The sequence below is a fragment of the Schistocerca serialis genome, chromosome 1 (genome assembly GCF_023864345.2).
Source record: "Schistocerca serialis cubense isolate TAMUIC-IGC-003099 chromosome 1, iqSchSeri2.2, whole genome shotgun sequence".
Lineage (NCBI taxonomy): Eukaryota > Metazoa > Arthropoda > Insecta > Orthoptera > Acrididae > Schistocerca > Schistocerca serialis.
In genome coordinates this window covers 712736758-712758668 of record NC_064638.1, presented here as the reverse complement: position 1 = coordinate 712758668, position 21911 = coordinate 712736758, and the positions used below count along the sequence as shown (strand labels likewise).

The following is a 21911-nucleotide window of genomic DNA, read 5'->3' as shown; positions in this document are numbered from 1 at the left end:
GCATGTTCATAACTTTTTAAAATAAACCAACCATTCCGTTCCAAAATGCGATTGATTCAGAAATCATCTCTTCACTGTTTGCCTAATTGTATCATAATGCTATTGATCTTATCTTGGTACAATTTGTGTCCAACACATTGCATTCAGTTTTCTAGCATTTCTCACACTATTTAATTCGAATTGACAAGAAAAATCACACTACAATATGCAATAAACAGCAGAAACGTTCATACTCATAATAAGATCTTAATGCAAATTGAGGCCTTTGCACTCATTACCTTACAGGGTCCACTTTGTAAACAGAATATTGGGTTCTTGTGTAGATAAACTACAATTATACTTAAGAAATACAGTGTCCATCTGCAACTCACTACCGTAGCAGGATCATATAATACGCCTAGTAATTTAGTACTTTTATGTCACTTCACGTTACTGGATGTCTATACTTTATCTATGTGATAATTGTATTGCAAGCTCTTAATGTGCTTTATTGCTAACTGCACATATAATACATCATCCTTATGTGAAAGATTTAGTATTTGCCCATAATCAAATGCTATTGTTTATCTGAAGATTGATTTCCATGAGTAAATATTAAGTGCACGCTCTCGCAAACAATCAACATGATTCGATATTCTAATTATGTAATTAACATATAAACACCATGATTCTCACAAGATTGTCATTGCGTTTGATTAAATAAATTATAAAACATTTGGTATGTATACATTTAACCCAGTGAATTTTTTTTTTCGAAATATGGTAGTCTAATTTTCGATATACTGAGTTAAAACAAAGTAGTATCTATCAAGTTTTTTTAATGACTAAGGAACGTGTTGCAGTTGAAATAACAATTAACCATCTAATAGAGAAATATTCGTCCTGTGTTTATTCATATGGCTGTCACTTTTGTTTTTCAACATCTCGCGTGTCTTCTGATCCATTTCCGAATGAGATAATCTGTTTAACGATTTCTCATTTGCCGCAGGAGAGTGTAGAACGTGTACGACGCATTTATCAGCTGGAAAGGAAGAGGAAGAATTATTTTTTTAGTTAAAACTAAAGTTATTATTTATGGCAATAACGCTCAGCAGCTAAATCGATAATAGAACTATCTATTACCTAGTTTCTTTAAAATATGACGCAGTATTAATGAACTTTGGTGTTACATGTAACGACTAAAAAAAAGCATCCCCATACCAAGACTACCAACCACACTGTTTGGAAACTACAAAAACAGAAAATTTTTAATGTTTAGAATTACAGTTAAAATAATATAGTTTACTGCAGTCCAAACTCACTATGTGATAGTGTGGCTATAATGGTTTAATTTTGACTGTCATTATCAGTACTGCTATAAATAAAATCGGGTCTATGTTAATTTAAAGAAGTTCGTGACAAATCATTACGTAACATATTCTGATGATCAATACAAGCTAAAGGCAAAACCTTGGTCAGTTGTTGCATCGTAATGTGTCAAGATTCATGTGCCCCTCCGGCTTTACACTATTTAACATACATGTTGACGATATTATCATCTTTTTTAAAGAATTCGAAGAAGATATTAATCTAGTCGTATGACACATCCAAAAATGCAATTCGAAGTTACAAGGAACACAAAATTACAAATTTTTTGCTGTCAAAATACAACATAAACAACAACACACATGAGTTAAGCATTTTACGAAAATCTTTAACCACAAACATAGTAGGAAACACATTTCTGCAGAGCCCATTAAATAAAACTAAACAGCTTTCGGTATTAGACTGTGGTATCTTACAGGTAAGCTGAAAAACTGATAGATAGTTGTATCAAAACTGACAATAATTCAAAATAATAAATAAAATAAAGAGAAATATACTTAAGTAACCAAAATACTCTACAATGACTTATAGAGAAAACAATTTGTGATGACATTTCTAAAAGCATTATTAACTGTGGCCGTAGTGGTTGCGTGTAGGTACTGTGATTGTTGTGAATAAATTATTTGTTTGGTACTATAATCAGTCACATTACTTATTCAATTTTATTTCAAAACATTTCAATGTGTTTCGAGCATATTTTGCTCATCATATGGTATGGTTTTGCTTGCTGTGATAACAAAAATTACTAAATTAAATATATGACAATTTATAAGCTGTGATCCCTGTAACGTTGAAGCAATCGCTTCTCGTGAGAAAATGATGTGTGAATCTCTGGGGGGTTCGAGAAAAGACGTCTAATAGCATCAGCTCTTGCTGCTGCTATGGTGTCGCGAACCACTGGACTTTACTTCTCCACCCTTCTCATTCCCCGTCACTGCTCGCTTTCTCATGAGAAGCGAAATTTTAACTTAAAACAGAAATTTTTGTATTGTACGACTGCAGAAAAAGGCGTAATGATGAACCAAACGTGTTCAAAGTACGTTACAATAAACTGAACTTATAATAGTAAGCCTAGTAATACTACGGGGGGGCGGGGGGTGGAGGGAGGGGTGCTGAAAAGTAATGCCACCTTCGGATTTTTTATGCTGTTCTCAATGTCGGTTGAGATATTACACGTCATGCATACACGGTCGACTTTCTCGCTTCGCTGACACAAGTTGCAAACCTCAGTCGCTAGAGAGCTTCGAACTATAGCGTGCAACATGGCGATGTGTAACGTGACTACGTCGGTGCGTGAGAAACAGCATGCTGTAATCGAGTTACGGATTCGAAGAGATCGCCCTCACATGTAGTACCCTCTCTTTCAGCGTGATACGGCCAGAAAACATATGAGGGCTGGAACATCGTCAACAATCTGACGCCTTGGCTGCACTGTCATTGGTCATCCTCCATACTTTCCCGACTTGACCCCTCCGATTTTCATCTGTTTTCAAAACTTAAAGAACACCTTCGAGGACCTCACGTTGATAGTGATGAAGTGGTGCAAGCAGAGCTGAGGTCGTGCTACGTCATCATAGGGAGACATTCTACAGTGGCGGTATCAATGAGATGGTGTCCTGTTGGGAGAAATGCGTTCGTCGCCAGGGTGACCATGTTGGGAGTTAAGTATGAATAACAAAGATTTATAATGTTAATAAAGTCTGTTTTATTTAAAAACCTTTAAGAGTTTTCACATAAAAAATTCGAAGGCATTACTTGATGATGTTTGGTTTGTGGGGCGCTCGACTATGCGGTTATCAGCGCCCGGGGGAATTACTTTTCATCACGCCCTAGTACAAGAACTGTATTGAAGTGAATATAGCCTTGCGCACAGCTGGTAGGCTTCATGACAAATTCACAATCATCATTATGAAGAGGGATGGCGATACACTTCAGGTGTTGCAAGGTATCACATTCAGGTTGTTTTAAGAAGTACGGTGAGAATATCAGCGTAAGGTTGGCAGTGCGGCTAAGAGAACACGGAGGCCACTAAAGCTATAAAGCCTGCCTTTGCTAATCATTTATTAATGTGAATATATCTCGCAGACAGTACTATATACGCACTGTAACTTGCATCATCTTGCAAGGGCTGGTGGCAACGGAGGAATAAGTAGAGTGCCTTGCATATTTCAACATGTGTATCACATCTACCGATTTCCATCCCATTCGGATAATTCCTACGTGGTGCGTCGTTTCAGTTACTATGTTATCGTATACATCGATTTTCAGATTGAAGGAAGCTTGCCGAACATGTGTGATTAATTTCGTTTTTCAAATCACCAAATTTCCCCTCTTAATTTCATGTAGAAGCAAAAGGTATGGCGTCTTCCCCCGACATACTGTACATGTTAACTTATTTTTAATTGATAATATACTTTAAGCTCACCATCCATTTTTTAATTTTTCAGTGCCATAATAAAGACCACTATCGCTTGCAGTCCGCTTCACATAGTCAATACTCAACGTATTGTCAGAGTAACGAAACTACGTTGACAATGTTATCGCATAATAAGCAGTGCGGCTCAAAAGCCACGCACGAAATTGCACTATGCCTGACGCTAACCATATCCACTGAAAATGTCGCAGGCATTTTCTGTTGCAGCCTGTCCTTTATTTCGAGGAACATAGTTGCCAACGCCGTCTCTTGGAAACGTTTTGCGGTCCAGCGAGTATAAATGCGTATTTGTTGCTTAGCAACTGACGCCAACCATCAGTTCAAAGCACATCGTTGACATATTAATGTGTGACCTAAATAAACGGCTGTTGTTATTTTGGAATAAACCGTTCTGACTTCGAGTTTCAAATCACGATAACCTCATAACGCGGAAGCTGAGATACCCTGCAAACATTTCCGCTTTGTTATGGACGTCTACAGCAGACGTAAAATTAAACAAAACGCAGCTTAATACGAAAACAACACAGGTAAGAATTTCAGCTACATTTTCACACAAACACTCACATCATTCAGAAAGTATGTGGAACGTCTGACCTTTCAAGGTCGGTGCTGAATTGGTTGAACGATGATTATGAGAACCTTGTCAAACCAGTTCCAAAGAAATTTCGTTTTATCTGTCCTGAATGTGAACTAAGTTCAGAGAAAACGATGAAGTAGTCATTCGAAAATACGCAACATGAGCTTTTATTTTTTTAATTTTTTACTGGATCACTCCTTCCAAGTAATAGCACAGAACTTAATCTAGAATTATAAAGAAGTTTATGTGAGCAAAATACGTGGAAAAGATAGTTTACGTTGAAGAGTTTCTTTTCTTTGTTACACATTCTTACTCTAAAATGCGCGCAATAGTCTGCTGAATGGTTGCCGTCAAGAACTATGCGGATACTTGACCCAACATGTTCAAAGGTCAATATCCTACACCGAAAATCTTGTGTAGACTCATCAAAATCTATAAAAATGGGAAAGGAAAAGTAATTTTGTGCCGCTTCGCTTTGTTGTTCCACTTTGTGAGATGAAAGCACTTTTACTTCTAGACAATGGCCAATCGTAATCATCGTCGGTTGTGCTTTGAACTTACCTTGACGCAGAAATATAATTACTTCTTCTGCTACTTGGTGCGATGAATGTACTTCGACCATTAGATGAGATTTTTCTTCCATTTGGAGATATTTTACGGAATATTAAGAGAAAACTAAGTTAATATAGACAAAACACTGCGGCTTCTAGTGTACCATCGTATCAAAATTCTTATGTTGCAGCCCACTGGCAATTCTGTCTCCTCGGTCTGAAACCAATCTAATCAAATACGATTGGCATTCCTCATAATACGCAGATTAGTGCGGGCACATTTCTAACTCTGGCCACGTCTGTCTGCGAATCACGTGATTGTCAAGTGTAACCTTAATTCAACGTTCATGATGCTTAAGAAATATGGTTTGCAGCTTTGGAGCAATAGTTCATATTTTTCAGATTGTTAAAAGGGATAAATTTTTACTTGGAAATCACGCATTTACTGCACGTGTTCTTTGCATATTCGAAGAAAACGGTGCAGATGAAGTATAAGTTGTATTTGTCTATGCAGAATTATTAGTCTCTTGATTCTTTTCAGTCAGCGGATACAGCGTTTCACCTTGTAAACCAAAGGCAGCAGTAGCGAAAGAGCACAGTTTCGCTTAGGACAAAAAAATCATGATTGTACATCAGACAGCTTAAAACTCAGAAACTATGCGAAAAATAATATACTTTCCCACTGTTATTTTGGTAGAATTCAGCTCATACAGTCATCCGAAATTCTGTTTGCGGAATTTGTTGTTTCTGAATCGTGGAGTAAAAAGCGGTTACGGTTTGAAATTACAGAAAAAAAGTTGGTTTTCACACAGAACCAATATAACACGAACCATTAAAAAATGAGGCACAGAAATTCTGCAAAAAGCTTCCACAGCTACGGTCGTAACAGTGGTGACAAAGATGATTTTCTAATAAAGATATGGATTCTAATTCATTATTTCCGGCATCCCGACTAGAAGCAGTGACTCTTAGTATTTCACTCTCGTAGGTCAAATTCTTGATGATGTCTAGTTCCTGGCAGCTGCTTTGTCATCATGTCAGCGATGTAAGCGATGTCAAAATTTGCCCCACTGTTATAATATCTTCCGAATGTCCTCTTCGCCGGCCGCGTTGGTCTAGTGGTTCTAGGCGCGCAGTCCGGAACCGCGCGACCGCTACGATCGCAGGTTCGACTCCTGCCTCGGGCATGGATGTGTGTGATGTCCTTAGGTTAGTTAGGTTTAAGTAGTTCTAAGTTCTAGGGGACTGATGACCACAGTAGTTAAGTCCCATAGTGCTCAGAGCCATTTTAACCATTTTTTTGAATGTCCTCTTCCGTAGCTCAGTGGTCGGCGTAGCTGACTGCTTTGCGGGAGACCCGACTTCAGTTCCCGGTATTGCCAGGGATTTTTCCTTGGCGGAAGAACTGCATTACGGACCACTCAGACTCGTGATGCCAACTGAAGAGCTACTATACCTAGTAGTAGCGGCTCCAAGGTCAGCCAAGGAACTCCTTTCCATACCGCACCCAGATAGAACCATTGGCTGAGGATGACACCACTGTCGGGAACTTGACTCGCCTGAGGCCAGAATGGGAAACTATATCTTCCGAATCAGTTTTTTCCATGATGAAATGGTGGCTATTATCAACGTGTTCAGTGCGACCTTTGTATCCACTCGCCTTTGACTGGTCAACTGCATCTTTGTTGCTCCTCTTTTGGAAGAGGAGGATATACTTATCTTTGTAGCCGTTTCAACCAAAGTACTTCCTGACTGTCAGAAAATAATGCCCATGTACCCTGCTTCTGCGTCGAGAGAGCTACTGTCGATGGTTTTTGCTGTTCCGAAATTACTTTCTACCACATATCTGGTGTCCCCAGCCCAGTCGCCTTCTACGTATCCTATCATGTCATGGCCCTTATCTGTAGGAAATTGTAGTTTGAAACCTTTAGATCCTTTTCGACGCCGTAGAATTCTTTTTACAACTTGTCGTTGAGGTATACTTGTGTTATTAAATCGACTCACCACTACAATCACATATGCAAGAGCTAGTCTAGCACCTAATTATGCATACGTTAGGCTTCTTTGTACAGGACATTCTTCATGACAGCTCTTTGTCTCTCTGTCTTTGGTCTCATTTCATGACTCAATAGTTGCTTATTATGTAGCTATGTGGATACCAGATGGCAGTCTTGCATGTTTTTTTTCTAAAATCTGATTTAAGTAATGGTTCTGATCGCAAATAAATCTGCATGTGATCTATGTCATCTAGAAAGTTGCGTGTCACGATAACAACCTTCAGAACTGTTATGTCTACCGTGTAATCTAAACTGCATATATACTGCGAAAGATGTTTCATTTACACCGTATGATGACGATGATGACGTTTGGTTTGTGGGGCGCTTAACTGCGTGGTTATGAGCGCCCGTACAAATTCCCAACCTTTGCTCAGTCCAGTGTCGTCACCTTCAGGAATGATGATGAAATGATGAGGACAACACAAACACCCTGTACACCGTATGTTTCATGCGCAGACGAATGTATGTTTTATTGTCGCAATGACTATGCTTTTCCTGAAATAATACTTACTTAGTAAAACTAAGTTTATGACGTTTGTTTTGTAATCTCATGTCACTGTCAACTCCATGTTTAAAGATCACGTTATTCTCATAATAGTGAGTGCACGTGGCAACCTGCTTCAAGCAACAACACTCGACTTTACAGACTTTCATACTTTCAGCAGGAATGGCAGTCTTCGTGAGCCACTATTATAATAGGTATATACATTTCTCAAAATTGCAATCAGCTGTATGCTTCTGCCATTTCCTTGTATGCTTTTCATGTCAGAAGATATGTCACCATCTGGAGATACAGCTCTCTGAGCCTTCAGTACATCACCTTATGTGCCACGTGATTAATGTGTCTTCAGATTTATGAATAGAAGAAGTTGGGTTAACAGTCTGAGCCAAACATACTCCTCGCACGTAACTTACCTACAAGGTGAGTTACCTACACGTTCTTGAAATCGGGTTATGAACATTTTACAAGAGGGTATGGACACAGAATTCATTCAGATATTCAGTTTACCAACTGACCTTTCGTTACGCAAAATAAGCTGTACGTATTTTTCAATATTACAGTCAGATAATGTTACAAACCATTTCTTGGGCACTAATCTTATATAGAAGAGGCATTTATTCAGGTTATGTTTCAGGATACATATTTACATGTCATCCAATAATTTGAGCACAAATTAGGCACCTTGCAAATAGCTGCGATGAGCATATCTCTTCCTTGATTTTTGCTGTAATCGCAGAGGTCAGATGTGGAGCTACGTAAATTTAAACCTTATTGAGCTTTATCTAGTCTGATGTTCTAACAGCGACTACCCTCTTTAACTCTGTGCTTTATTAAATCTATTAATGCTTTTGTCTTTTACTGTTTTGTCACTTGATCAACCATAAGAATTTTAACAAATTCTTTCAAGCTGTCTGACAAAAAAATTGTAATTACATTACAGTGATCAGTGTCTAAATCGTGTTTAGCAGCTATACTAAATAAATGTCTGAGTGAATTGTATCGTATTACTGATGCAGATGTTGCTTCATAGTCTAACCTTGTGCATAACGCATAACCACCAGACGAAATTTACCCTTTTAAGTCTCATTTTGTCTTAAAAATCTACATGGAGTCGATAGCTTTTGTTTGCTTGCACGAAGGATTGCCGATTCCCATTTGATTTTCCACATGTGACTTTAATTCTTCTGAATTGCACAAAGTGATTTCAGCGAGTCCTTAGACTGCGACGTTTCTTCCAAAGTGGGATTTTCTGATTCTTGGGAATCTTTTGTATGATAGGGCACATAATCTTCCATTTGCTTTGATCTCGGTGTTTGAGAAGATCTTCTGAGTACCTATTGAGATGGTTCGAAATCTTTTTTGTATTTCGACTGAGCCTGATTCTTCTAAAACGTTGTTTTCCGACCTGGCGCTCCTTCAGTCGTCATGTGCCTCAGTGTTTTTCTAATTCTGACTCTACTTCTTCTGATCGTGTTCTATTTTCCTCCGTATCTGTAAATGGAATAAATGTTTGGTTTGGTTCAAGCAGTTGATCAGATGTTCCTGGCTTTCATTACTCTTCTGAATTGATCCTTATTTAAATGTCTTCAGTCCATGGTCTCGTGATCTAGTGGTGAGAATCGCTGTCTCTAGTTGACGAGGTGCTGGGTTCGATTCTCACCCGGTTTGGAGATTTTCTTTGCTCGGGGAGTGGGTGTTTGTGTTGCCCTAATAACTTACTTTCATTATCATTGATGCGATCGTCGGGAGGCGGCCAAAGTAGATAGACTTGCACCAGGCGGCTGAACACTCCCAGACATGTTTCCCAGCCAGTGATGCCATCACTCATTTCATTTTTCGTCTTTAAGTAGCGGATAATATAATTCTTTGTTGAACAGCATGGATCAACCCGTATTACTTGCTGTCTTCGCATATCCGACAAGTATGCGCTCAACATATTGTTTTTGTCCCAGCTGCAGATTTTGGTATGTGGGCACATGCCTTATTACCAAATAATCTTAGATGTCGTAGGTCAGAGTATTTCATCTACCTGATACCCTACAAACATTTTAAAATCGTGATTAACCTCACGTACGTGGTATTTAGTGCTGACAGTGCACAAAAACAATTTCTCAAATAATCATCAGTCAGAATTAGAAAATACACTGCTACCCGATGGGTGTGGTTTGCATTGAGTCCACAAATCTGAATGTATCAAGTTCAGAACCATTTTATGTCTATAGGTGGAATGCGGCAAAGAAAGTCTAATTTGACAAACTGCCTATTGGCTTCTGGAGGGTAAAGCTTTGACAGTGCTAACCGTTGCTGGAGGGTAAAGCTTTGACAAAGCCAACCACTTGTGCTGGCGAAACGCCAGTAAAATCATCGGCCGAAGAACCCGAGACAGAAGCCAATAAGCAGTTTGTCAACAAGTGGCCACGAAAGCATTAACTATTTTGTGATGTCTAATTTGTTTACCTTCTAGGTACATAACGCGCAGATTGTCAACGGCCACTTTATATGTGATGCTACTAATTAAACCTTTTCGTAATTCTTCCATCACAACTAAGTATATTTCCCTAATCTTCTATGCTACTGATTTGCATTATTAGACAAGGATACACCCTTTGGCTCTATACTGTGGCACTTGGTTGATTCACTTTATACATTGCGTGGATGAACGATGCAATGGCTATAAATTTCGTCTTGGTACCACGAATGTGACAGCCTCTATCATAAAAAACGGCTGATCTGTCCTTTTACATTATTTCCTGTACTCAGTTGAGGCACGTAGAACCCATCTTGTCTTCGCCTGCTAGTGCTTCAGTATGTGTACAATTTGTCCCTTTTACGGCTAGGTTCTCTACGTTACCCACGATTATTTTTGAACTGACAAGTGAAACTCCCCATCGCAACCCCCCTCAAATTTAGTGGTAAGAGGCCCCATGGGACAGCCCGTCAAAAACTGAACACAAATTAAGTTCGAAAGCAGGAAGAAGGTGTATGTGTGTCATCTAATAGGGATCTCTTATCGAAGCACCTAATTTGTTCGACTGGTAAATGAGTCAGATATGCCTCCTTGTCCTATATGGGTGCTCCTCTGTGATCTGTCGAAACATACGTTTTTTTTAACGTTTGTGAAGTTGAGTTCCGTTTTGGAAGTCTTGACTGCTGAATTCCTTTGTTGTAACATAGTTCACACCCGTTTATTTGTTGTTTTCATTTCTGTGAGACGTCTATGTGCCCGCTCTCACTATTTATCACATTACTTGTGACGGTAACGTATTTCTACATATACATCTACATAGATACTCTGCAAATCACACTTAAGTGCTTGGCAGAGGGTTCATCGAACCACCTTTACAATAATTCCCTACTATTCCACTCTCGAACAGCACGCGGAAAAAACGAACACCTATATGTTTCCGTGCGATTCTGATTTCCCTTATTTTATTATGATGATCGTTTCTCCCTATGTAGGTCGACGGCAATAAAATATTTTCGCATTCGGAGGTGAAAGTTGGTGATTGAAATTTCGTGAGAAGATTCCGCCGCAACAAAAAACGCCTTTGTTTTAATGGTGTACCTCCCAAATCCTGTATCATGTCCTTGACACTCTCTCCCTTATTTCACGATCATACAAAACGTGCTGTTCTTCTTTGAACTTTCTTGATGTACTGCGTTAATCCTATCTGGTACGGATCCCAGAGCGCGAAGCAGTGTTCCAAAGGAGGACGGACAGGCGTAGTGTAGGCAGACTCTTCAGTAGACCTGTTACATTTTCTAAGTGTTCTGCCAATAAAACGCACTCTTTTGTTTGCCTCCCCACAACATTTTCTGTGCGTTCTTTCCAATTCAAGTTTTTGGTAATTGCAATTCCTAGGTATATAGTTGAATTTACTGCCTTTAGATTTGAGTGTTTTATCTTGTAAGCGAAGTTCAGCAAATTCCTTTCAGCGCTCATATAGATGCCCTCACACTTTTCATTATTTAGGGTCAGTTGCCAATTTTTGCACCACACAGATATCTATTCTAAATCGTTTTGCAATTTGTTTCGATCTCCTGGTAACTTTACTAGATGATAAACAACAGCCTCATCTGCAAACAATCTAAGACAGCTGCTCAGATTGTCTCCTAAATCATTTATACAGGGTGTTACAAGAAGGTACGGCCAAACTTTCAGGAAACATTCCTCACACACAAATAAAGAAAAGACGTTATGTGGACATGTGTCCGGAAACGCTTAATTTCCATGTTAGAGCTCATTTTAGTTTCGTCAGTATGTACTGTACTTCCTCGATTCACCACCAGTTGGCCCAGTTGAAGGAAGGTAATGCAATGCACGAGGATGCAATGGACGAGGCAATTCTTCGTGCAGTTGACGATAGCCCTAATGTCAGCGTCAGAGAAGTTGCTGCTGTACAAGGTAACGTTGATCACGTCACTGTATGGAGAACCAGTTGTTTCCGTACCATGTACAGCGTGTGCAGGCACTATCAGCAGCTGATTGGCCTCCACGGGTACACTTCTGCGAATGGTTCATCCAACAATGTGTCAATCCTCATTTCAGTGCAAATGTTCTCTTTACGGATGAGGCTTCATTCCAACGTGATCAAATTGTATATTTTCACAATCAACATGTGTGGGCTGACGAGAATCCGCACGCAATTGTACAACCACGTCATCAACACAGATTTTCTGTGAACGTTTGGGCAGGCATTGTTGGTGATGTCTTGATTGGGCCCCATGTTCTTCCACCTACGCCCAATGGAGCACGTTATCGTGATTTCATACGGGATACTCTACCTGAGCTGCTAGAACATTTGCCTTTACAAGAACGACACAACATGTGGTTCATGCACGATGGAGCTCATGCACATTTCAGTCGAAGTGTTCGTACGCTTCTCAACAACAGAGTCGGTGACCGATGGATTGGTAGAGTAGGACCAATTCCATGACCTCCACGCTTTCCTGACCTCAACCCTCTTGACTTTCATTTATGGGGGCATTTGAAAGCTCTTGTCTACGCAACCCCGGTAGCAAATGTAGAGACTCTTCGTGCTCGTATTGTGGACGGCTGTGATACAATACGCCATTCTCCAGGGCTGCATCAGCGCATCAGGGATTCCATGCGACGGGGGGGTGGATGCATGTATCCTCGCTAACGGAGGACATTTTGAACATTTCCTGTAACAAAGTGTTTGAGGTCACGCTGGTATGTTCTTTTGCTGTGTGTCTTCATTCCATGATTAATGTGATTTGAAGAGAAGTAATAAAATGAGCTCTAACATGGAAAGTAAGCGTTTCCGGAAACATGTCCACATAACATATTTTCTTTCTTTGTGTGTGAGGAATGTTTCCTGAAAGTTTGGCCGTACCTTTTTGTAACACCCTGTATACAAAGGAAACAGCAGAGGACCTATAACACTACCTTGGGGAACACCAGAAATCACTTCTGTTTTCCCTGATGACTTTCCGGCAATTCCTACGAACTGTGACCTCTGACAGGAAATCACGAAGCCAGTTGCAGAACAGAGACGATATTCCATAAGTAAGCAATTTCACTAGAAGTCGATTGTGTGCTATAGTGTCAAAAGCTTTATGGAAATCTAGAAATAGGGGACCAATTTGAAATCGCTTGTCAATAGCACTCAACACTTCGTATGAGTAACGAGCTAGTTGTGTTTCACAAGAACGATGTTTCCTAAATCCGTGTTGACTGTGTGGCAATAGACTGTTATCTTTGTGGTATTTCATAAAGATCGATCACGTTATATGTTCCAAAATAGTACTGCAAATCGATGTTAATGATATGAGCTTGTAATTTTGTGGATAACTCCTACTGCGTTTCCTGAATATTGGTGTGACTTGTGCAACTCCCTAGTCCTTGGGTGCGGATATTTCGTCGAGCAAGCAGTTGTGTATGATTGTTAAGTATGGAGCTATTGCATCAGCATACTCTGAAAGGAACCTAATTGGTATACAGTCTGGACCGATAGACTTGCTTTTATTAAGCGATTTAAGTTTCTTCACTACTAAGAGGATATTTACTTCTAAGTTACTCATGATGGTAGCTGTTCTTGATTCGAATTCTGGAATATTTTCTTCGTCTTCTTTGGTGAAGTAATTTTGTAAGGCTGTGTTTAGTAACTCTGTTTACGCAGCAATGTCGTCGATAATATTTCCATTACTATCGCACAGAGAAGGCATTGCCTGTGTCTCGCCGCTAGCATACCTTACATACGATAAGAATCTCTTCGCATTTTCTGCAAGGTTTCGAGGTAAAGTTTTCTGCAACAGTGTTTGACCCATTTTGTGTACCAAGGGGGATCAGCTCCGTCGTTCGTTAATTTATTTGAAATAAATCTCTCAGTTGCTGTCGATGCTCTTTCTTTGAATTCAGACCACATCGGCCAACACTTACATTGTTAATTTGGAAAGTGTGGAGATTCTCTTTCAAGATTGCGTCAAGTGAATTTTTATCTGCTTTTTTGAATAGGTATATTTGTCGTTTGTTTTTGGAGGATTTGGGGCTTATAGAATTCAAATCGCTACGACAACCCTGTGTTCATTAATCCCAGTATCCGTTTTGATGCCCTTTATTAGCTCAGGATTATTTGTTGCTAGGAGGTCAAGTGGACCGTTTACTATTTGCGTGGATTGGTTGGTTGGTTGATTCGGGGAGGGGACCAAACAGCTAGGGCATCTGTCCCATCGGATTAGGGAAGGATGGGGAAGGAAGTCGGGCGTGCCCCTTCAGAGGAACCATCCCGGCATTTACCTGAAGTGATTTAGGGAAATCACGGAAAACCTAAATCAGGATGTCCGGACGCGGGTTTGAGACGTCGTCCTCTCGAATACGAGTCCAGTGTGCTAGCCACTGCGCCACCTCGCTCAGTATTCGCGTGGGCTCGTGAAATAACTGTTCGAAATAATTTTCAGAGAATGTGTTTAGCATAATTTCGGATAATGTTTTATGCGTACCTCCAGGTTTAAACGTGTATTTTCGCAAACGAATCAAGGGTAAATTAAAATCACCATTAATTATAATTGTATCGGTCGGGTAAGTGTTTGCAATTAAACTCAAGTTTTCTCTGAACCTTTCAGTAATTGTATCATCTGAGTTGGGAGATCGGTAAAAGGATCCAATTATTATTTTAGTCAGGTTGCCAAGAATGACCTCTGGCCATACTATCTCACAGGAACTATCTCCTTCGGTTTCGCAGCTAGATAAACTACTTCTAACAGCAACAAACACGCCACGGCTAACTGCGTTTATCCTATCCTTTTGGAACACCGTTAGGTTCTTCGCAAAAATTTCAGCTCAACTTATCTCCGGCTTAGCCACTTTCAGTGCCTGTAACGATTTGAGCATGAGTGCTTTCTATTAGCACTTGGAACTCTGGTACTTTCCCAACACAGCTACGACAATTTACAACTGTTATTCTTACCACATGACTCATATTCTATAACCAACGCATAGTATGACAACTGCCGAGACTACAGAAAGAGAAAAAAAAAAAAACATTTCAATGAGCGGAAAGACAGTTCATAATGGTATGAAAAAAAAAATTGGCACGAGGGTATTTTGTAAACGACTCGGCCGCACTAACTTGTTTATTTGGTGTAAGATTTTCCTACTGTCTTGTTTTTGTTGCGACGATTCTTCTCTGTGCGCCCATATTTGTGCAACTGTGACATCTCAAACTTCTGGGAATGTACTGTGTGTTAATGTGGTTGTCCGTTTTATTTGGCTGAAGAGTTGCATCATTGAAAACCGAACTGCCGCGAGCATCATCTTCACTTTATGCGGTAAATTATTTTTAACGAAATCTATTTTTATCGGCGTGCCGGAGTTCTCTAAACTTATTAGCACTGGTTTGTACTCATAAGGCAGCTCTACTAGTAAAATACATCCTGCTCAAGTTAAGATCATTCAGTTTATTTGGCGCTGAATGATTTGACGAGCCATCCACTAGGCTATCTTACCAATAAATCTGAGGGGGGTGCTTTGGAGAGTTTCCCTTCCTACATAGACAAACAGTTCTCCAGTTGTTAAGAGTGTCTCGGCAATCATATTCTTCGGTGAAGTCCTGAGTTCTCGTAGATTTAATTTCTCCCGCGTTTCTTTCATAGTTGAAATGTTCTCTAGATGCACATAAACAGTAGGGTCAGCTCACAATATTACATATTTTAGTCCTCGCAGTACTCATGTAAATCTTCTGATCTCGCCCGTTAAGCACTGCCACAATTGTTCGTGTTTCAAGTAAGTTTTTGTCGCAAACTGCCACGTGGTGCAATTATTTCTTACTTTTCTTTATTGTTTAATGGCAACGTATTAGCACTGAATGAGCTTATGCTGTCGGTGTTCTACATTTTTCTCTTGAAATGAACTTTCTTGGCGTAACGGAGACATATGTAGCTTTCTTTGCTTCAAATAAACCTTTTTCTTTGCATAATGCTGGCGAAATGGGTGGACTGTGCGCATAACCTGTTGTTTCCTAATCCTTAAACAAAAAACGGTTACGGTTTGAAACTAAAGAAAATAGACTTTATCTTCACATAGGACGAATGTAACACGACCTGTTATAAATTGTAAAAGCACAGTAAAACCTACAAAAACTTGCATGACAACAACCGTAGAAATGGAGCCAAAGATGATTTTCTAGTAAAGCCGTGTATTGTAACACACAATTTTCTGCATAATACTTAAAGGGTAACTGCCAGATAGAAAAAATCAACACCGCGCCGGATCATGAGACAATCGAAACGCGTCGTCTGGACAACATTCATTAAATTCGTGGGTAGCACCATTCCAAATTGTAAGGAAACAAATAATCTATCTAGATTTCTTCCAGAGAGTTTGATGAGTGGAGATGTCTAGAAAAGTTAATTAAGGCAGCAGCAGCTTTATTCAGAAATTTATTACCAGATGGCTACTACGAGGGCTATCCACAAAGTACATTACGTTTTGGAATTAAAAATAAATAAAGTATTGGAAATTTTTTTTATTGTATACAGATGAAAGCCACACTTAAATACTACTTTTCTACAAAGTTGCCATTTAAATTAAGGCACTTATCGTAGCGATGGACGAGCTTGGAAATTCCTTCGTCGTAAAATTCGGTCGTCTGCGCCTTCAACCACGTGGTTACCTCTTCTTGAAGCTGTGTGTCGTCATCAAAATGCTACATAGCCAACCACTTCTTCATTGCTGGGAATAAGTGGAAGTCGCTCGGTGCCAGGTCGGGACTGTACGGCGGATGAGGAAACAACTCCCACTTAAAAGATTCGAGAACTTCACGAGTGGCATTTGCCGTGTGGGCCCGGGCGTTGTCGTGAATCAGCAAGATCTTTGAGCCCAACTTTCCCCTGCGCTTGTTTTGTATTGCACTTCTGAGGTTGCGCAGAGTTTGGCAATACCTTTGAGAGTTTATTGTAGTGCTTCTTTCCAGGAAACCCACAAAAATCACAGTCGCCATCACCTTCCTTGCCGACATTGTCTGCATGCATTTCTTGGGTTTTTGGGGGGAATTTGTGTGCCCCCACTGCATTGACTGCAATTTTGTCTCGCAGTTCACATGCTTAACCCATGTTTCGTCACCAGTAACGATGCGATCGAGTAATGAGTCGCCATCTTTCTCGTAAGCGTCCAAAAACGTTAACGCTGCAGCCATTCGCTGATTTTTGGGAATCTCTGTCAAGATTTTTGGTATCCATCTTGCACAAAACTTATGGTAACCAAGCTTTTCGGAAATGATTTCGTGCAACAAACTTCGTGAAATTTGTGGAAAACTCACAGAGAGTTCCGTTATTGTGAAATTACGGTTTTCACGGACCGCGGCATCGACTTTTTCGACAAGTTCGGCAGTCACTATGCTGGGTCTTCCACTTCGCTCTTCGTCGTGAACGTTACTTCGGTCATTTTTAAATTTTATGTCCCATTGACGCACTCCACCTTCGGTGATTATGTTGTCCCCATACACTTCACAAAGCTGCCGATAGATTTCTATCGGTGTACAGTTTTTTGTAGTCAGACACCTTATTACAGCAGGCTCTTCACACTTCACGGGATTTTCAATTAACTCTGACATTTCAAACTGTCACAGTAACTCAACGGAGTACAGCACGAACCTCTCACTAGAACGGCAGGATGCCGACTGAGCGGCGGAATGCCATGACACCAAGAAGGCCGCGCTAGCCCCGTCCATAACGGACACAAACGAAAACGTAAAGTACTTTGTGGATAGCCCTCGTATCTTAATTAATTCTATTAAAATACTCTGAAATCAAAGCTTTTTTTGTAGAAGAGGTATTTAATGCGACACACAGTCTATACTAAACGTTAAGGACTCTAGGCCAGCCGCAGTTCATGAGGAAGTAACTCAGAATTTTTTTGGGAAGTAGACGGTTCTATACGGACGAGAATCCTGCCACACATTTTTATTCTGTGAGGCGTAGCTAGCAAGTAACAGTGATCGCTACCACAATTAAACGCCACTTGTGGAGGTTGTCGTATTTGTTCCGTTTTAACGCCACCAGCGTAGCAAATTTCATGTTTTTACAATTTATTTTAAAGTATTGTCCTCTGCGATCTGGAGTGAGGTAAAGAAGTATTTTTACCCTTTGGACCATCAATTATCCTCCTCTTTACGGAGAAGAAACGATCCCAGAGTGTACAATTTTGCGTTATTCGGTCTGTAGCTCGTTGAATTACACGCTTTCGTGAAGAGCTCAGCCATTACAAGAGGCATAAGCATTTGAAAATCATTGCGGAAAAGGTACTAAAATCAAACGTATCTAGAACTGTATACGAGAGCATGCTTGGAGCTATGTTAAGAGCAATTCTGTTAACTCTTTATTTATTAATCAAATTAGAATTTTGTATTCCCAGAGTAAGATAATTTTCTACTGTTCCACTTTATCTTCCTTACCCCGTGCAAAGAGGTCTCACGATATTTAATTGATTGAAAGAATAATTAGATAGGGAATCGTGGCATTGTATTATACACACGAGATAATATTGCTATAGCACAAATAATTTCCGGTTGTTGCCACGTGAAGGAAACTGATATAATAGGAGGTACATTGTACTTACACAATTCAACGACTATCCTCCAACTTTCACTGTAATCAGTAAGCAATATTCAGTCAGGGTTTTCTCACCGCGCTGGATGATACATTTCAGTTGGTCCTGTACTAGTCCTTTCCCTACTACATAATGCAAAAGATTTTCGTTGAACAAAGTTGGTAAGAGTTGGTGTTTACATTATTACACTGATCCTACTCCAAAAGCACTTTATTTAAAAGAAATAAGGGAGATTATAACATTCACAAGAGACGAACCGTGCATACAGTATCTGCCTTTATAATGAACAACTAAAATAGTCTGTGCATTCGCTTTTGAACACGTACAGGTGACAAATATTGAAGTCTATGAAAAAAACGTAAATTAGTTACAAACTACGGCGTGCACACACTTTATACAACATGTAAACTTCACTACAGATATTCGGTTTTCGGTTAGGACATATTCGATATGCCTACCATCACTGACGATGATGTGGCGCAGACGAATAGCGAAATTCTGCTTGACCCGCTGAAATGAAATGAAATGTCGTGTGGCTAGGGCCTCCCGTCGGGTAGACCGTTCGCCTGGTGCAGGTCTTTCGATTTGACGCCACTTCGGCGACCTGCGCGTCGATGGGGATGAAATGATGATGATTAGGACAATACAACACCCAGTCCCTGAGCGGAGAAAATCTCCGACCCAGCCGGGAATCGAACCCGGGCCCTTTGGATTGACAGTCTGTCACGCTGACCACTCAGCTACCTGGGGCGGACCCTTGACCCGCTGAAGTGTCGGAACATCGATGCTGTCGATGACCTTCCGAATGGCTGTTTTCAGCTCAGCAATGGTTTTGGGGTTATTTTTGTTCACCTTGTCCTTAATATAGTCCCACAGAAAGGAGTCGTATGTGTTCATATCCAGAGAATACGGCGGCCAATCGCGGCCAATGCCAGTGAACATCAAACACACTCCTCCTTCGATGGGGTCAATTTCCGTCTTGCATGAACCCCATCTTGTCGAAATCAGTGTCACTTTGGGTAATGGAGATGAAATCATCTTCCAAAACCTTCCGTACTGTAGGGTAGTCACCGTGCCATTAAGAAATATCGCACCGATTATTCAGTGACTAGACATTGCACACCACACGGTCACTCGTTGAGGGTGAAGAGACTTCTCGATCGCGCAATGCCGATTCTCAGTCCCCCAAATGCGCCAGTTTTGTTTATTGACGAACGCATCCAAATGAAAGCGGGCTTCGTCCCTATGCCATACATTCGCATACTAATTTCCATCATCCCCGGCGGTCAACTTTACAGTTTGAACGTCCTAACGCAAACCGTTCATAAGTTACAACGATTTTATTTCATATACGAGTAGTTCAATAATTGTCACCCTGCGTCATGTGACAGGGTACGCAATGACAGATTCATATTAACGAATAGGAAACTTCGACTACTCGTGGTGTTGTCCCTAGATAAGGGAAGAGAGAACAGCTTTTACTTTTTTCAACCGGAGATATAGAATTATGTACGACTTTTTCTAACTGTTATCGCAAGCACCCAGTATAAAAAAAATTAGTCGAAGTTAGACATACCCCGGAGATTCCTTAATAATGGTCTCAATTCGGCGAGGAAGAGGCTCCACATGTTGCTTCAGCTGAAGCGAGTCGTTGGCGATTAGATTCCGTAGAACCACCAAAATACGGTGATGTTGTTCATCTGCTGTTCAAGAATGTCTCAGGCATTTTCTGACGAAATAAGATCGCATGATTTGGCGCGTGCGACAAGTTGAATGTTCATCAAATCACGAACACGCGCGATGCAGCCCTGTGAAGGCTGCTGTTCTCTACTTGGAAGACGAGAGAAAACTAGAGAAGTAGAGAAAAGGACTGCGTTTGATCACTGAGAACATTGCAATACTCATTTTGGGTTATGTTCACGGCAGTCCGAATGGTTGGTCGCAAGTCGTGGTACGAAAAACACTCCAAAAATATCACAGGACCGCTTTAGGCCTGAGCTTCACGCTTCATGCACTAAGGATTAAACGGCTAATTGGGCGGTTAGTGCACCAGGGCCCACTCTAGGTCGGGCTACCCGCACATTAGCCCGGGGCGCCAAAATTTAGGAGCGTCATTTTGGCTGTAAGTGTGAGAAAAATACCGACCTGTTAAATACCCAATAAGACAAAAATCTTAAAAACATAAAATGTAAACTACAGGGTGCTACAAAAAGGTACAGCCGAACTTTCAGGAAACATTCCTCACACACAAAGAAAGAAAATATGTTATGTGAACATGTGTCCGGAAACGCTTACTTTCCATGTTAGAGCTCATTTTATTACTTCTCTTCAAATCACGTTAATCATGGAATGGAAACACACAGCAACAGAACGTACCAGCGTGACTTCAAACACTTCGTTGCAGGAAATGTTCAAAATGTCCTCCGTTTGCGAGGATGCACGCATCCACCCTCCGTCGCATGGAATCCCTGATGCGCTGATGCAGGCCTGGAGAATGGCGTATTGTATCACAGCCGTCCACAATACGAGCACGAAGAGTCTCTACATTTGCTACCGGGGTTGCGTAGACAACAGCTTTCAAATGTCCCCATAAATGAAAGTCAAGAGGGTTGAGGCCAGGAGAGCGTGGAGGCCATGGAATCGGTCCGCCTCTACCAACCCTTCGGTCACCCAGTCTGTTGTTGAGAAGCGTACGAACACTTCGATTGAAATGTGCAGGACCTCCGTCGTGCATGAACCACATGTTGTGTCGTACTTGCGAAGGCACATGTTCTAGCAGCACAGGTAGAATATCCCGTATGAAATCATGATAACGTGCTCCATTGAGCGTAGGTGGAAGAACATGGGGCCCAATCAAGACATCACCAACAATGCCTGCCCAAACGTTCACAGAAAATCTGTGTTGATGACGTGATTGCACAATTGCGTGCGGATTCTCGTCACCCCACATATGTTGATTGTGAAATTTTACAATTTGATCACGTTGGAGTACATACTGACGAAACTAAAATTAGCTCTAACATGGAAATTAAGCGTTTCCGGACACATGTCCACATAACATCTTTTCTTTATTTGTGTGTGAGGAATGTTTCCTGAAAGTTTGGCCGTACCTTTTTGTAAAACCCTGTATAGTCATATGAGTGGTTTCGCATCGCTTACTTTCATTATTAGGACTTCTCTCGCTGCGCCGCCTGTTGCTGCGCGATAGAGAGCTTCCGTTAGATCTTGTCCACTCCCTGACGCGGCGAAGATTCTTCGCTCACTCCGAGACACCGTTGCGGCGGATGTATGACCTATTGTTCAGTGGCTCGCCTAACAATAGGTCATTCAACGAGCGGCAGCCGTGCGGCCGTTGCG

General features: G+C 40.7%; 1 protein-coding gene across 1 annotated transcript in view; it reads right to left on the bottom strand.

The window, feature by feature from the left end:
• Positions 1–847: 847 nt before the first annotated feature.
• Positions 848–21911, bottom strand: part of LOC126458104 (odorant receptor Or2-like) — an 87629-nt gene continuing 66565 nt past the window's right edge. Inside the window, exon 6 of the mRNA XM_050094933.1 lies at positions 848–1021. Within this exon, the coding sequence (XP_049950890.1) occupies positions 965–1021 (57 nt within the window). The 3' untranslated portion in view covers positions 848–964. The remainder of the gene's footprint in view (positions 1022–21911) is intronic.